Source organism: Rhineura floridana, chromosome 15, assembly GCF_030035675.1.
Source record: "Rhineura floridana isolate rRhiFlo1 chromosome 15, rRhiFlo1.hap2, whole genome shotgun sequence".
Taxonomy (NCBI): Eukaryota; Metazoa; Chordata; class Lepidosauria; order Squamata; family Rhineuridae; genus Rhineura; species Rhineura floridana.
The window spans coordinates 32,837,044-32,851,914 of record NC_084494.1 but is presented as its reverse complement, the minus strand read 5'-3'; the positions used below and the strand labels follow the sequence as shown (position 1 = coordinate 32,851,914).

Below are 14,871 nucleotides of genomic sequence, written 5' to 3'. Positions count from 1 at the left end.
CAACCCAAAAATCTTCCCCTGGCAGTGGGAAGGCAGAAAATCAACCCAACTTCCCGTCCTCAGACAGGATAACCTATACATCTAAAGTAAGAATTTGCAACTGGCAGCCATTGGGCTGCATCCAACCCCCAAAGTTGATCCCTCACATGCCAATCTAGAAGCAAAACAAAAGTGGAAAAAATGTCATCTGTGGCAACAGAATTTGCTGGCAAACCACTTTTAGGGGGCAGGGCTTGAGTCTTGTCAAGAAAAGCAGCTGCTGACCAGAGATCTAAAGCTTTCCTGACAGACATGGATGGCTTTAAAAGAGGATTAGACAAATTCATGGAGGATAAGGCTATCAGTGGCTACTAGCCACTATGGCTATGCTCTATCTCCACTGTTGGAGGCAGTAGGCCTCTGAATGCTACTTGCTGGGAATCGCAGGAAGGGAGACTACTGTTGTGTTCAGGTCCTGCTTGTGGGCTTCCCATATAGGCATCTGGATGGCCACTGTGAGATAAGGATGCTAGATTAGATGGACCTTTGGCCTGATCCAGCAGCCAGGTTCTTACGTTCAGACTCTCTGAGTAGATGTTGAGGTTGTGCAAGTAAGTCCCTATCTTCCTCCTGCCTCCCAAAAGGAGGGCAGCCGCCAAAAAAAAAAAAGGGGGGGGGAAGAGGTGGAAATGTTCAGGGGGAACATATGTGCCCTTGCCAGGGGCCTTTCCATCTCTGCTTTCCAAATGCTTCCAAATTAATCCCATCTGTGCTTAGAGGAAACTTTTTGACTTCCTAAGTGAAGATGAGAAGGAAACTGCCAGGCCTTCGACCCAAATGAGCAAAACAGGCCTCCATCCCTCAGTGTTTCTGCAGCAAGGAAACTGGTGCAAGAAGTGCCTCTGGCTGCTTTTCCAGCACTTTGTATTTTATGTTACTAATTACTCTGGCTATGTTAGAAACCTGGCCTCAACATTTAATCAAGAAAGGAAATAAGGGATTGTCCTTGTCCTGCTTACAGCAGTTAATTTCCTTTGCCCTTTGACCAAGAAACATTCCCCATCATCCCAGATGATCTGGAGAAATCCAGTGATAAAAAAAAAGAACTCTATGCTCATAAGAACTATTTTTCTATTATGGCTTGATATGGCCAAGTGAAATTGGGAATTGGAAAACAGGTTCTGGGGCTCAGATCAATTCCTGCTTCTCCCCCTGCATCTCTGTTTGTGACCCAAAGTTTTTATTTACTACTCTAAAGAAGCGGGTTTAGGAAGCCATTAATTCAAAAAGACACTGTATTCTACGAGAAGTTCCATCAGCTGACATAGATCATTAAGCAATCCCAGTAAACTTGTATAATTCCAAAGACACATTTACTAGAATCACTGTATCAATTGGTAGAATATGGATTTTTCTTTTTCCCTGTAATTGTTTTTCAAAATGTGTGTTCTTTTCAAAGTTTTGGAAATATGAGTCTGTTTTGTCTTAGGCAGTTACATGTTAACACATTCTTATATACCCGGTAATTTTTTCCTAAGATGGCCTTTGGATTCTCAGAATTCTGAAGGAACAGACATCAGAAATAGAAGCCCATTTTTGTGGCAGTTCCACTTTTTGCCCCTCTTAGGTCCTTGGGATGCACCACCTCTCTCTCTCCTTCAGGTCCAATCTTCTCCTTGAAGTCTTGGGCCTTACCCAGCATTTCTCACACTTTTTGAACTTCCCCCCATCTTCTGAGGTTCCTTTGTCTTGTGCTCCTCCCAACCCATACTTCACTAATTTGTCCCACAGGAGAACATGCATCCCCTGTGTGGGATCCTTCAGGAGGAAGGATGGGATATTAAATAAATACCTCCATAGTCTATCCCATAGTCTAAAAACTACAGGTGTAACCCCTAAACACAGACTATGTGTAACTGCATTTGCTCAAATGCATCATTTTCTATTCTTGCCTCTTCTATTCCTTCTCTCTACCTCCTGTCAAGCACTGCTGGCCATTTTGGGACAGGAAAATGGGAACCCTAGGTGAAAAGGGGAAAGAGAGGAAAGACAGAAGGGAAAATTGGCCCCCAGGTTTTCCATATTGATGCTCCAACAATAATCTGTGAAGGAGAAAGTAGCCACCCTAGGCCTGCCTTGGCCTGGAAACTAAGCTGCTGAGCAAAGAAAGACCTTAGGGCAAGCAGCAGTCAAAATGGTGACCCGCACATTTGTCACTTAGATAATATGCCTTGTTCACTGCCTAATGCTCTTGGCTTGTTCTTAACCATTCCATTTGGCCTGAAGTCTCTCCCAATGCATACCTCCTTCTGGAGATGCTTCCACCTTGGAAAAGTGCCAGTTGCCAAGGTAACGTACCTTCACCAAGGGTTTTCCCTAGTGCCACCTTGTGACGATCAATCATGACATCTCGCAGCTTCTCTTTCAACTCCTCACTAATGCCCAGACTGTTCACTGTCACAAGAAAGAAAGTAAAAGAGGGTCACAACAGATTATGTGCATGACATGAGAAGTAGGGCCCACACTGCCAAGTCTTATCTCTGGCACAGACCCAGATGTGGGGTTTAAACAGGGAGGATGGGAAAAGAGGCCTGGTTTCTGAATGTCGTTTGAGAAGGGCTAGGTATCAGGTATTTGGGCTCCTACTGGGAGGAAGGGCGGGATATAAATCTAATAAATAAATAAATTTGGCCCCTTCAGAGAACTATAACTAGCGTCCCTCATGTTTTTACAGAAACCTCAATCAACAGGCCAGCCAAGAAGCGCCAGCCCTTTACATCTTCTGTTATTCCTGATAGCATATCCCCCAAACCTGATTGGCTTCCAGCCTAGTTGTCTGATTGGCTGTGTACCCTGTAAAAGCTCTTTCAGTTCAGGTCAATCCTCTCACTCTTGGACATTCTGGCTGTGTACACAGCATACATTTAAAGTGCATGGCTTCCCCCAAAGAATCCTGAGAACTGCAGTTTACCCCTTACAGAGCTACAATGCCCTGCACCCCTATCAAACTACAGGTCCCAGGATTCTTTGGGGGAAGTCATGTGCTTTAAGTGTGCTTTAAATGTATGGTGTGTGTGCAGCCTCTGTCATCAACCAAGATCAGTAAACTCAAACATAGACAGGCCATTCCTGACTTGGGCAGGCCTTCCTGACTTGGCTCCCATCTCCCTTAACCAGCTACTTGCCCCGTGGCTGACCTTCCTCCTTGTACTTTGACCCTTGTATTTAATAAGCCTTGTATTTAAATGATTGGTATGGCTCCTGCATGCAAAGCTACTACATCTCTGAATCCCTACCGAGGCAATTTATACCAGGGTCTAGACCCTGACAGGAAGAAGACATGTAGACAGAACCACCAAAACTGGTGCTAAGGAGATAATGGTTGATGTCTGGGGATGACCGTGCATTGGATGGTGTCTACATACTAGGAGTACTCTACAATTGTGGCAGAGATGGGAACCCTCCTTGCTAGATCTTGGACCACAAGCCAGGAGCTGAACACAAGCTAAATAATTGGGAAAGACAAGCTCACTCCTTCCATGACACTCACAAGTGGCTTCAGTGGTACGGCGGCTGTAAGATTTGCGGACACGGTAGTGAACCACCAGCTCTCCCTGCTCCATACTGGGCTCGAAAGCTTCTCTGCAGAATGGGCATGTGGAGAGAAACAGGCAATGAAAGAGCAGAAGGACCCTGCCACAGTTGGCTGCCAGAACCAGCCAAAATACTTATCATGGTGGATCCTGTTTAGTTAAAGCACACGGCTTCCCTCAAAGAATCCTGGGAACTGGAGTTTACCCCTCTCACACATGCAGCTGCAATTCCCAGCACCCTTGACAAATTTCAGTTCCCAGGATTCTTTGGGGGAAACCATGTGCTTTAAATGTATGGTATATAAGCGGCCCTAGTGTCCATTCTCCACTTACCCATAGCGGGTTTCCTTTCTCCTCATCCGCGCCAGGAAAATGATGATGAAGGCGGCGGCAGCAAAGGCTGTGGCTATAGCAATCACCACATACCACCAGTGCCAGGAGAAGGCGGGGGCAGAGTGTTCTACTGTGGAGAAGGAAAGGGCAGCAAGGGTTAAAGTAGGAAGCCATTCCAGCAGCCCATCCAGTGCACCCCACTTCCCTGTCACTGCTTGTGCTGAAAGAACAAAGGATCCAGTGGCTGAGGCCACACCTGCACCTTACATTTAAAATAGTATAATACCACTTGAACAATCATGGCTTCCCCCAGAGAACCCTGGGAACTGTGGCTTGTTCAGGGTGCTGAGCGGAGACGCCTATTCCTCTCACAGAGCTACAGTTCCCAGAGAGGTTTAACAACCAATCCCTCTTCCCAGGACACTCTGGGAATTGCAGTTCTGTGAGGGGAATAGAGGCTCTCCTAACAAGTCTCAGAATGCTTGGCTACAGTTCCCAAGATTCTCTGGGGGAAACTGTGGTATAATACTGCTTTCCATGTAAGATGCAGAGGTGGCCTGAATCTGGAACCATATATAATGCTGAGGGGAAGATGGGGAATGTCCTAGTTCCTTGGCTACCTGTCTGGCTTACCCTAATAAATAATACTTCTTGCATCCTTTTTAAGTTCCAACATTTGAAATCAACCTCTTCCCCCATAGATTTCTTAATGCAGTTCACAGTCTTTGATTGTGCAGTTCAATCAGTCATCAACTTTACTGCGCTAGTCTTTGGCCTTGAGAATTTTCAGGTAAAAGTTCAATGAAAAATTTCCATTATACAGGGTTATAATAAAGTTCAATAAAAATCCCAATTTGAAGTAAACTAAAAAGATCCGCTTAAGATCTTAAGAGTCTCCTACAGTAACTGCCCTGGGTGAAAATCTTCTAATAAAAATCAGAAGGAGAATGTGGGATGAAGGCAAACATTCAGTCTTTCTCAAGTTGCCATCTTCTTCCCCACCAACAGAAACATACATGTATACCTGCAGCTCTTCCCCCTCCTGTAGTAGCCATTTTGAAAAAGGAGAGTATGTCACCCTCAAAGTCTGGCAGGCCATAGGCTCTGGTCTCAGTGTACTGCCTACCCCCTGGAACTTTCTAGAAGAAAAAGGCACCACCTCCCATTCCTTGATGCAGCCTATCCCAGACTCTCAATTCAATTCTGGAAGTCATTGGGTAGAGTACTATACACGGCCTCTTACCTGGCTGGGCTTGTGGTAGAAATTTGTCTGCAAGAGAAAAAACAATAAATAAGTTATTTGAATATGATCTCCCTCCAAGCCAAACATAGGGGCCAGGTTTCCACCCGACAGAGCCTCAGTTACAACTAGGCCATCTTCTGGGCACATCAAAGAGAATCAAAGCTCCAAAATCAGAAACATGAATCCTGTTTTATAACTGGCTTTAGTTTCTCTGACTCTGCAAGGCTCCAAAGCCACAAGTAAGACAAAAATTAGAATCTGGAGAGTCTACTAGATCAGAACCAGGCCTGAGATCAGGAATTGCCAAACTAAGAACCATTCTTAGAAAGCAGGAAGTCAAAGGCTGGGCTACAATAATAAAAACAAGAGATCAAAAGATAACTTTGAAAGAATTGCCAAAGTGTTTGGATCAGGAATGTTGGAAACGGTTAAAGACTATTCTTTAAAAATATTGGTTTTGGTGGTTAAATTATTCTTCTATATCTTTCTGATATGCTTAGAAAGATGTGCAGGAATAGTTGTCTACTAAAATGGAGCTTTTTCATTTTTAATAGTCCTGAACTGGTTCCATCACTCTAGGTCTGAACTCTTAGGACTGTATACAGTGTTAGTCATAGAGAAGACCCATTGAAATTAATGCATATGATTAACTTAGGTCCATTAATATCAGTGAGTCTACTTTGAGTAGAACTTAATTGAATACAACCCTTAGGTTCTTTGTCCAAAAGTGGCACCTGTTCACTGTGTTTTGGTTCTGACCCAAGTTATGTTTCAATGTTTTGACATTCTGAGGACTGTCAAGGTATTCCAGACCCCTTAACTCCTACAACAGAGTTCGCTTTTGGCCTTGTGCCTCCTGCCCATTCCTCATCCCACAATATCACATGCTGGAGAAGCTAATGAGATTCCCTCCCCCCCAAACATGAACAACCACCTCCTATTCCTTACCAAAATCTGTTGAGGAAATCATGATGGCCTTGCTCCAGGGCCCATCGCCTGCCTGTGTGTAGGCTGCAACTCGCACAGTCAGATTTTGTACCGTTGAGTTCAGGGTCAATACCGTCTCATTGGTCAGCCCCACATCCACAACCACCTGGTGGAAGAGTGTGTGGCGAAAGCATTAAGGCAGGGGATTAGCAAAGTGGTGGGAGATTGTGGCTCAGGCTAGTTCAGGGTCAGTTAGGAACTGGGCCCTCCCATCCTCACAAAGGAGGGCTCACCTCAGGAGAGTCGCCACTCTGGCAGACAAGCTTGTATCCACGGATGATTCCGTTGATGTCGCCTTGCAGCTCCCTCCACTGTATGACGGTGCAGCTGCCATTTTGAATGGCCATGATGTTCTCTGGCGCAGCTGTAGGCACTGCCGTGGAAATTATGTGTTACCATGGAAAGACTGTGTGCACCCAGGACCATTTCCCATGATGCACTTGGGGCAGCTCCCTCTAATCTCAGTAATGTGTTGCATATGGGATTACAAAACCGGCAGAGTGCAGTGGTGAAGAGCACGAAGCGGATGCCCCTAGCTCAAACCTTAGCTCTGAACTCAGTGAGTGACCTTGGAAAAGCTACTATATTTCGTTCTCAGCCATCTGATTGGTAATCTTCCTAGCTTCTAAGCAATTACTCTCTAAACCACATGTTGGACCCCACTCTATCTTGCTGGCTTTCAAATTACTTCCCCCATAAGTGAGGGATTGGGAGCCTATGACCCTCCAGATGTGGCTGGGACTCCAACTCCCATTAGCTCCAGCCAGCATAGCCAACGGTCAGGGGTGATGAGAGTTGTAGCCTAGCAACATCTGGAGGGTCACAAGATCCTCATCCCTGCTCCAAGTGACTTCCTTTCTCTTCTGAGAGACCAAAGCAAAGCCCAGAAAGCTCAACTACCAAATCTCTTCCATCATCGTCACTCCCATTTCAAGCTCACCTCCTTCCAGGGTTTCCATAGCAACCCAGTGGGTCCAAGGGGAGTTACCCTCTCTAGAGCGACAGGACACACGGACATGGTAGGTGGTGAAGGGGGTCAAACCATCCAGGGTGTGGCTGAAGGGGGGCACATTGAGGTTCTGGTTATAGAGTTCCCTGTCGGAAACAGTGCTGAGGTCCTCATCTGAGCGCACAGCCTGGGGAAAATAGGTTGTGATAAGAATTTGAGGATAGACGGAAGGTGGGGGGGGAGAGAGAGAGACGTGAGGAACACATGAAGTTGCCTTAGACCAAATGGGGCTATCACGGTCCATCATAGCCAGCGTTGTCCACTCTGACTGGCAGCAGCTGTCCAAAAGCTCAGGCAGAAGGAGGGGGCCCCATGGAATGTGACCCAAGATCCTTTGAACTGGAGATTTAACTGGAGCTGGGACCTTTTGCCTATCAGGCATGTGCTGAACCACAGGGGTGGTGAGCCTCAGTCCCAGGGGCCGAATGCAGCCTTCCAGGCCTCTGTATCTGGGCTTTGAGACTCTATCTAGGCCACAGCCCTTGTTCCCAGGCCACAGTGCTCACCAGCCCTGCTTTGCACCCTCCACGAGTGTTTCTGCCTGGCCAGAATGCCTCCTTGAACATGCCTCTTGCTGGTCTGGATGGAGGACAGAGAGGGATGTGTGAGTGTGTGTAGAAACTGGCCTACGGTAAAATTAAAAGTTATTGCTCCACCCACTTTTGCCTATGGACCCGCCCTCCACTGGCATGTGGCCCTAGGAAGGTCGACCAAAAGGGGAATGTGGCCCTCGGGTTGAAAAAGGTTTCTCCACCCCTGTTCTGCTGTCTAACTCAGAGCCATCTATTCAGGTTCAAGCAGTAGGTCTTTCCCAGCCCTGCTAACCAGGAACTGAAGTGAAGGCTTTGCGCTTGCAGGGCATGTTCTCTGACGCTGAGCTATGGCACTTCCCCTGCAGGTTGGTTTTTCCTTGTAGAACGGGGTGGGGGACTTCTTTCAGCTCACGGACCGCAGAACCTGATCGAGAACCTTCCGGAGGCCACATGCCAGTGGTGGGCGGGTCCAGAAAGAAAAGTAGGTGGAGCAATGGATAGGACACTTATCTTTGTACGGCAGGCTACATTCCAGCCATGCAAAGGTCAGACATCCACACATTTGTTGCTCCGCCCACTCTCCATTCTTCATCCAGCAGTAGCGTAGTGGCAAATTCAGAAGTGAAGGGCCCCTTCCTGACTGTCACAGCTATGTCCCCTTCACAGCCACGCCTCCTTCTAAGATTATAGAATAATCTGGCCAGGTTTGAAAACTTGCTTTCTGCGTCTCTGTCACCATTTGATTGTCCTTTCTCACTGTCAGAGTTATTGCTGGAATTGCTGAGTTCAGTGTTTACACATTTATCTCCTGCTGCTATCAAACAGCTTGATGATGTAGATGGGATGCTATCAACAGGATTCACTGTCTCTTCTTCTGCAGTTACAGACTACTCACTCTCCACAGCTTGGCTTTTTGAAGTAGGAATGAATAGGAACTCCTTTCACTCTGATTGGGTCCAATCAGCAGCAAAGAAAAAGGAAGCAAGTTTGAAGACTCTTCTCAGTGGCTAACATACTCCTCTTTTATGCTGATTGGCTCATAGGATGCTGGAGACATAGGGACCTTGCTGGGACCTGGCTCCCAAAAGAGTAAGGGGTCTCATACCCCTGAGACCCTGGATGACTACATCCCTGCCATCAAGGTAAGCAAGAGGTATTATCACCATTCAAGATCATATTCCAGCCAGGCAAAAGCAGTCTCGGAGGGCATGGAACAGGTCCAGTGAGGGCTGTGTCCTAGGTAGAGAACATGCCCTAGGTTGGACCGAGGGGCCTGGAGGGATGCATGTGGCCCTCAGGCAGAAGTTTCCCATCTTTGTTGTAGGAGCTACATTTCCTGCCTTCCGGGGATGGGACTCAATCCGCCACCCCTGGGTTACTATTCCTGTGCTCCTTTGTGCGGAACTACTGGCCACATCCCCTTGTGATATTCATACAGAAATGGTAAAATTCTGGGCTAAAATTCTTCAGAGTGCAGGTGGGGGGATTGTGAACTAGCAAACTAGGGAGAGGGCTATGCAAAACCTTTTAGCCCTGATGTGTTAGTTGACTACATGCAAAAGGGTGTTGTTTCTTTTTTCACATACCAAAGCATTAAAAAAAAAATGACTCCCCGTTCCTGTCTGCGGTGGTTCAGTCCAGGATTCTGCCGCCTCATTCTGCATAATGTGCAGATTGATCTAAGGCAGGATCTCTGCAGCACAAGGGAGATGGTAGAATTCTGGACTGTACCACTTCAGAGTGTGGGTGGTGTGTCATATTTTTAAAGCTTGCCCTATGTGGTAAAACTCCCTATATGTAGAAAGCAAACACAACAGGGAAGAGTACTTTGTCCCAGATGTACCAGCCTTCTGTTTTCAAGCAGTTTGTTTTACAAAGGAAAATGTCCAAAAGCAGCCTGAATTGGTGCAGATTACTCTATGACCTCGGGGCTGCGCAAATGATCACATATCTGAAATCCGCTCTCTGCTATCAGTTTTGTTTCTTGGCTATTGGAATTCCTTGCTCAGGCTCTTTCAGTTCCCCATCCTAGGGGATGTCACATTTCATGTGGGCGGGGGGTGGATATCCGACGGAAGCAGAAGCTGGACAGGAAATCACTCCTAAAAATAAAACAGTTTGCACAAAGGGCAGGGGTGAAAGTGGCAGAATGACACATCCTTCTCCAAAGCAGCTGTGCAAGGGATCCTTGGCTGGCTTCCTTTGATAAACCCTTCTATGCTTTCAGCCATCCTTTTTACCTGGATGGTGCAGACCTCCAGAGCGTAGGCACCACTGGGCCCTGGTTCCCACGCCACTTCTAAGCTGCGGTCACTGCGATGCACAAGGAATAAGGCACGTGGCCGTCCAGGTACCACTAGAGGGAGATATAAGAAAGCAGGTGTAAGGCACCACACAAAAGCAGGGTTATTTGCTTTGGGAAAAAGTCAGAAATGTGTTTTTCATCACAGTCCTATGCATGTTTACTCAGATTCAAGCTGCACTGTGTTCATTGGGGCCGGAGCCTAAGTACCTGTGCTTAGGATACAGCTTTAGGCTCCTTCCTATGGGCTTGTTCATCACCACTATGATCCAGAAGTCATCAAGAATGTTCAGATGATTAGCCACATTCAAGCCATATTCCTAAATATATGTCAAGGAATCCCAGTCAGTGGAAAGCTAGAATTTCAGGAAAAAAGGTTTCATCTTCAGCCTTCTTCCTAACATGTTTGTTTTCCACTTGCAGGGAATTTTTGGTGTCAGGAACTATTTAAACCTGCAATTTGGAAGTATTGTGTGCTACTCTTGTACTCAACAGAAGTTAAAAGGCTCTTTGCATTATCTCTTTGCATTTAATGTGCAGCTTTAAAAAGACGCAAACAACATCAGCCTGGGGTGGTGGTTGATAAACAAAAGGATCAGAGTGGGCATATAGGGAGAAACACTTAACTCTTTCCTTCCCTCCTGTGGTCCTGAGGAAAATCCCTCCTCTGCATCTAGCATTTGCAATGCATTGGGTGGAAAATCCACCATCCCTTAGAACAAATGGGAGATTTTCTTCCTGAGCAAAAGAAAAAAAACTTCAGAAAAGGAAAGGTGGGGAGGAATTCCCCCTTTATGCCTGCTCTGATGCCATTTGTTATCACCCCTCCCCAGCTGCTGCAGTTTGCATTTTTTAAACTTTCCATGTTAAATGCAAAGACATCTTTAACTTCATAACTAGTTTGGGCCTTGGTGTACTGCTCCCCATGGATTACATGTCCTCTCTAGGAAAGCACCCCACAACCACCTCTCACCTGTCACAACTGCAGTTCGAGATGTGCCCACTCCCTTATCGTTGTGGGCCTCGCATGAGAACGAAGCACTGTGATTCAGACCTGAGAGACAAAAGCAGGCGTAAGTGGATATGGTGGTTTTTCTTAGTAATTATCAACAGCTTTCATATTTTAAACAGCAAACGTTATTAGAATTTCTGTTGCAATTTTAGGTTCAAAATGATTTTACGTTCCTTAACTCTTGAATATTCACAATTTTCTTGTGAGGTCATTAATGTTCCCAGTTTACAGATAGGGAACTGAGGCTGCAAGATCAAGGTCACCTGATGAGACTGAGTGGAGGCTTAAATCTATCTGTCAGGTCCAAGTCTAACCCTATACACCACTAGGCAGTACTCACAGCTCTTAATTCTCTCAGGTCTTACCTCTCAGTTTTTCCTTTGCAAATCTAACAGCCCTGTAAAGTAGATTTTACAGATCTGAGGAGGAGACTGAAATGTTAACCAGATAAATTATAGGTGAACAGGAAGAATAAACCAGTGCTCAAATTATTGGGGGGGGGAAGGTGTGTGTTGAGGTGCTGTAATGAAATCCACAACCTTTAACATGCCTCAGTTTCAGCAAACCATGCTCTCCCACTGAAGCCTCTTAAAAACAAAAGCAAAGGGGCTCAAAATGGAAGGCAGGATCTCCCCTCCCCCTGTAATTTGAGCACTACTACACTAACCCTAGCGGCTTCTCAAGAGTACTCTGGGGACTTCTCAAGAGTAATGTACAGAAGCACTCTTCATACTCTCTCTCACACACCCCTGCTCTCTCCAGATTCAAATTAAAGGCAAAGAAACATCAGGCAACCAAGACTGAGGACTATTCTGGGATGCTGCAACCGATTTCCAGCATGCCAGACCTGACCCCACCCCCATAGAAAGCTCCACACCTTTGCAAATAGTTCCCCCACACAAGGCAAAAATTAGCAATATTTTTAATCCTATTTCCATCCTGAGTGTGGAATAAAAGCTCCTCTTACATTGAAATGACATTAAAAAATTACATCACATAAAAAAACCATCTCTACAAAGTTCAAAAGCCTTTAATTTAATGGTTGGGTTATTATTGTTTACTGTTTGCTTTTCATTTGTAAGCTGCTTTGAGCACCTCTGTTATGAAAGGGGAAATTGCCTCTTAGCCTCAGAGGAAGGCAATGGTAAAACCAGAGGTTGGAAAAGTTACTTTTTTGAACTACAACTCCAATCAGCCCCAGCCAGCATGGCCACTGCATTGGGCTGATGGGAGTTGTAGTTCAAAAAAGTAACTTTTCCAATCTCTGGGTAAAACCACCTCTGAATACCACTTACCATGAAAACCCTGTTCATAAAATGTAAATGTACTGCCTTCAAGTCAATTCTGACTTATGGCGACCCTATGAATAGGGTTTTCATGAGGTTGAGAGGCAGTGACTGGCCCGAGGTCACCCAGTGAGCTTTATGGCTATGTGGGGATTCAAACAGTGGTCTCCCAGGTCATAGTCCAACACCTCAACCACTACACCACACTGGGTCTCACCACACTGTTCATAGGGTTGCCATAAGTCGGAATTAACTTGAAGGCAGTCCATTTCCACTTCCAATGTTTGCTTTTCATTTGTAAGCTGCTTTGAGCACCTCTGTTATGAAGGGGGAAATGCAGGGTATACCTTTTAAGAGTAAATCGTACTTTTATAACAGCCATTTCACCTCCTTGACCTGTAAGAGGGAGGGGCTACGGCTCTCTAACAGCATCTTCCCATCATGACCAACATCATCTTGATAATTGTTGCATTAAGAATCCCTACTCATAAAATGGAGGGGATTGGAACTGTGTAGTCACCCCAAGCAAGCAAGCAAACAAGCCCATCCCTTGTAAAGGCCAATATGGTTGTCCCCATACTACAGATTGAGTGGTTGAGGTTGGGAAGGAGTGGCTTGGCCTAAACCAGCCTAATAAATTCAGAACAAAGTGAGATTTTAATCCAGGAATTCTGCCTTTTCTGCCACAATATTGCACCTGTTCATCCTCTCCACACACACACCCTCATCCATATCACCAAACGCTGGAAAAAAGGAATTGCCACCCCTCTCTCATATATATATATACTGTATATAATAAGATTCACAAACACAGAACACAAAGCACATACTCATCGCCTTGAGTCCCACCTCTCCAAAGTACCCCAAACTCCACATACTTAAAGTGAACATAAGGACCTCACCCCCAGTGAGGCTGCATTCTGGATTCCCCATTGCCGTTGGCCCCTTAGGAAAGGGCTGTCCTCCCTCAGAATCACAGCTCAGAGCGTAAAGCATATCCATGTTGAAATTCACACCCATTTCCCAGGACTCCACATCCTAAAATCAACTGACAATGGTAGCTCTTGTCTCTTTGTCCCAAAATACTTCCATACATTTTGGGGTGAAAGGGGCAGAAGGACACCATTCTCATTGTCTAAATACATAAAAAAATATTAACCAACCTGGACCCTGTGATCATCATCTGAGGCACTTCATTATGTGCCTTCTCCACAGGATGTTTGGAGGGTGGCAACACAAGAACAGGCCTTTTCAGTGGTAGCCCCTCACTTGTGGAATGCTCTCCCCAGGGAAGCATGCCTGGTGTCATCTTTATCTGTTTTTAGGTGCCAGGCAAAGACTTTTCTTTTTCCCCAGCCTTTTGGCCCTTAATGTATGGGGCCTGAGATGTTGGTGGCCTCTTTTAGTAGAGTGGGGCCTGTAGCCCTCCCCTTTATTTTGTACTGATGTATTATTGATTGTGCTTGTTTTTAACTGGTTTTAATGTACAGATGTGTTCTTAGGTTTTGTTGTTTGCGTTTCTTTTAACTGGTTTTAATGTAGGTCACTTTGGGTCATGTCTGGGAGAAAAGCAACTAATAAATATGATCAATAAAATAAATAAAGGTGCATGAGGCCATCACCTTACTGAAGCTAAGCACCTCTTGGGCTAATCAGTGACTGGATGGGAGAACTCCTGAGAACTACATGTATGCTGCCTTGGGTTCCCTGACAGAAGAAAGACAGGATATAAATGTCAGAATATAAATAAACGTAAGAAAATGAAATCCAGGCATTTGTCCTTCTCCAGTCAACCAGGTCCCTCTGGGCCTCACACAGCCAAAGAAGTAACATCTGGGGACCAGTCCTATGTCCCAGCTGGTATGTCCTGTTCCTTCCGCCCACCCGTCTGTGGTTTGGGTTTCCTCATGTCTGGTTCCAAGTTCCAACCCTTGGCCCCTTTTCTGTGTTTCAACCAGTCTCTTATGCCAGGACTCCTGGGTTCATTTATCTTGATTAGGAAAAAAGGTGGTTAGAGCAGACGCTGGGGGGGGGGAGCAGGAGAGCAGCAGGGGGAGCTGGGAAGCCTTTGCTTTTGTCTCCACATCAGGGTGGCCAAGTGTTCTACTTTACAGAGGGCAGTCCTCTACTTGGAGGTGTCCTCTGCATGAAGGGCTGCCTGGTCCAATTCTGATTTTAAAAAAAGGAACCTAAGAAGGGAGAGCAGCAAGGGCCTTCAAGCTGCCCGTCAACAATAGCACGTGGACAGCAGATGAAGGAAGCACACAGGGGTTCCCCGCTATGGTGAGAAGTGTTATATTTTCATTTAAATTAAAGTGATTATTTCTAACTGTGCATTTGCGCATATATATTAGCATACACAGATTTTACGCAAATCTGGTTTGGCTTAGCCAGTGTCTAAGCACATGCTAATTGCATTTAACTGACATTCTTTGCCAGTGAAGCTTAGTCTTGGCTCCCTATCAAACTCTTTGTATTCTCTTTTACAAAGGAGCAAGCAAACAAAGGTGTATCCGTTCTAAGAGAGAGGTGGTGCACAGCCTAAGATACCCCCCCCCCCCCAAAAAAAAGCCAGTGAAATTGCAGAGACATTG

General features: G+C 45.8%; 1 protein-coding gene across 4 annotated transcripts in view; it reads right to left on the bottom strand.

Moving 5' to 3' along the window:
• Positions 1-14,871, bottom strand: part of AXL (AXL receptor tyrosine kinase) — a 61,954-nt gene that overhangs the window by 17,038 nt on the left and 30,045 nt on the right. For 3 of the 4 annotated variants that reach the window (XM_061596641.1, XM_061596638.1, XM_061596639.1), the window contains 9 exons: positions 10,953-11,033; positions 9,918-10,033; positions 7,076-7,271; positions 6,369-6,508; positions 6,097-6,241; positions 5,149-5,175; positions 3,906-4,035; positions 3,530-3,621; positions 2,338-2,433 (listed from right to left, as the gene is read on the bottom strand). In XM_061596641.1, the coding sequence (XP_061452625.1) occupies positions 2,338-2,433; positions 3,530-3,621; positions 3,906-4,035; positions 5,149-5,175; positions 6,097-6,241; positions 6,369-6,508; positions 7,076-7,271; positions 9,918-10,033; positions 10,953-11,033 (1,023 nt within the window). The remainder of the gene's footprint in view (positions 1-2,337; positions 2,434-3,529; positions 3,622-3,905; positions 4,036-5,148; positions 5,176-6,096; positions 6,242-6,368; positions 6,509-7,075; positions 7,272-9,917; positions 10,034-10,952; positions 11,034-14,871) is intronic. The other variant, XM_061596642.1, reaches the window with a different exon arrangement.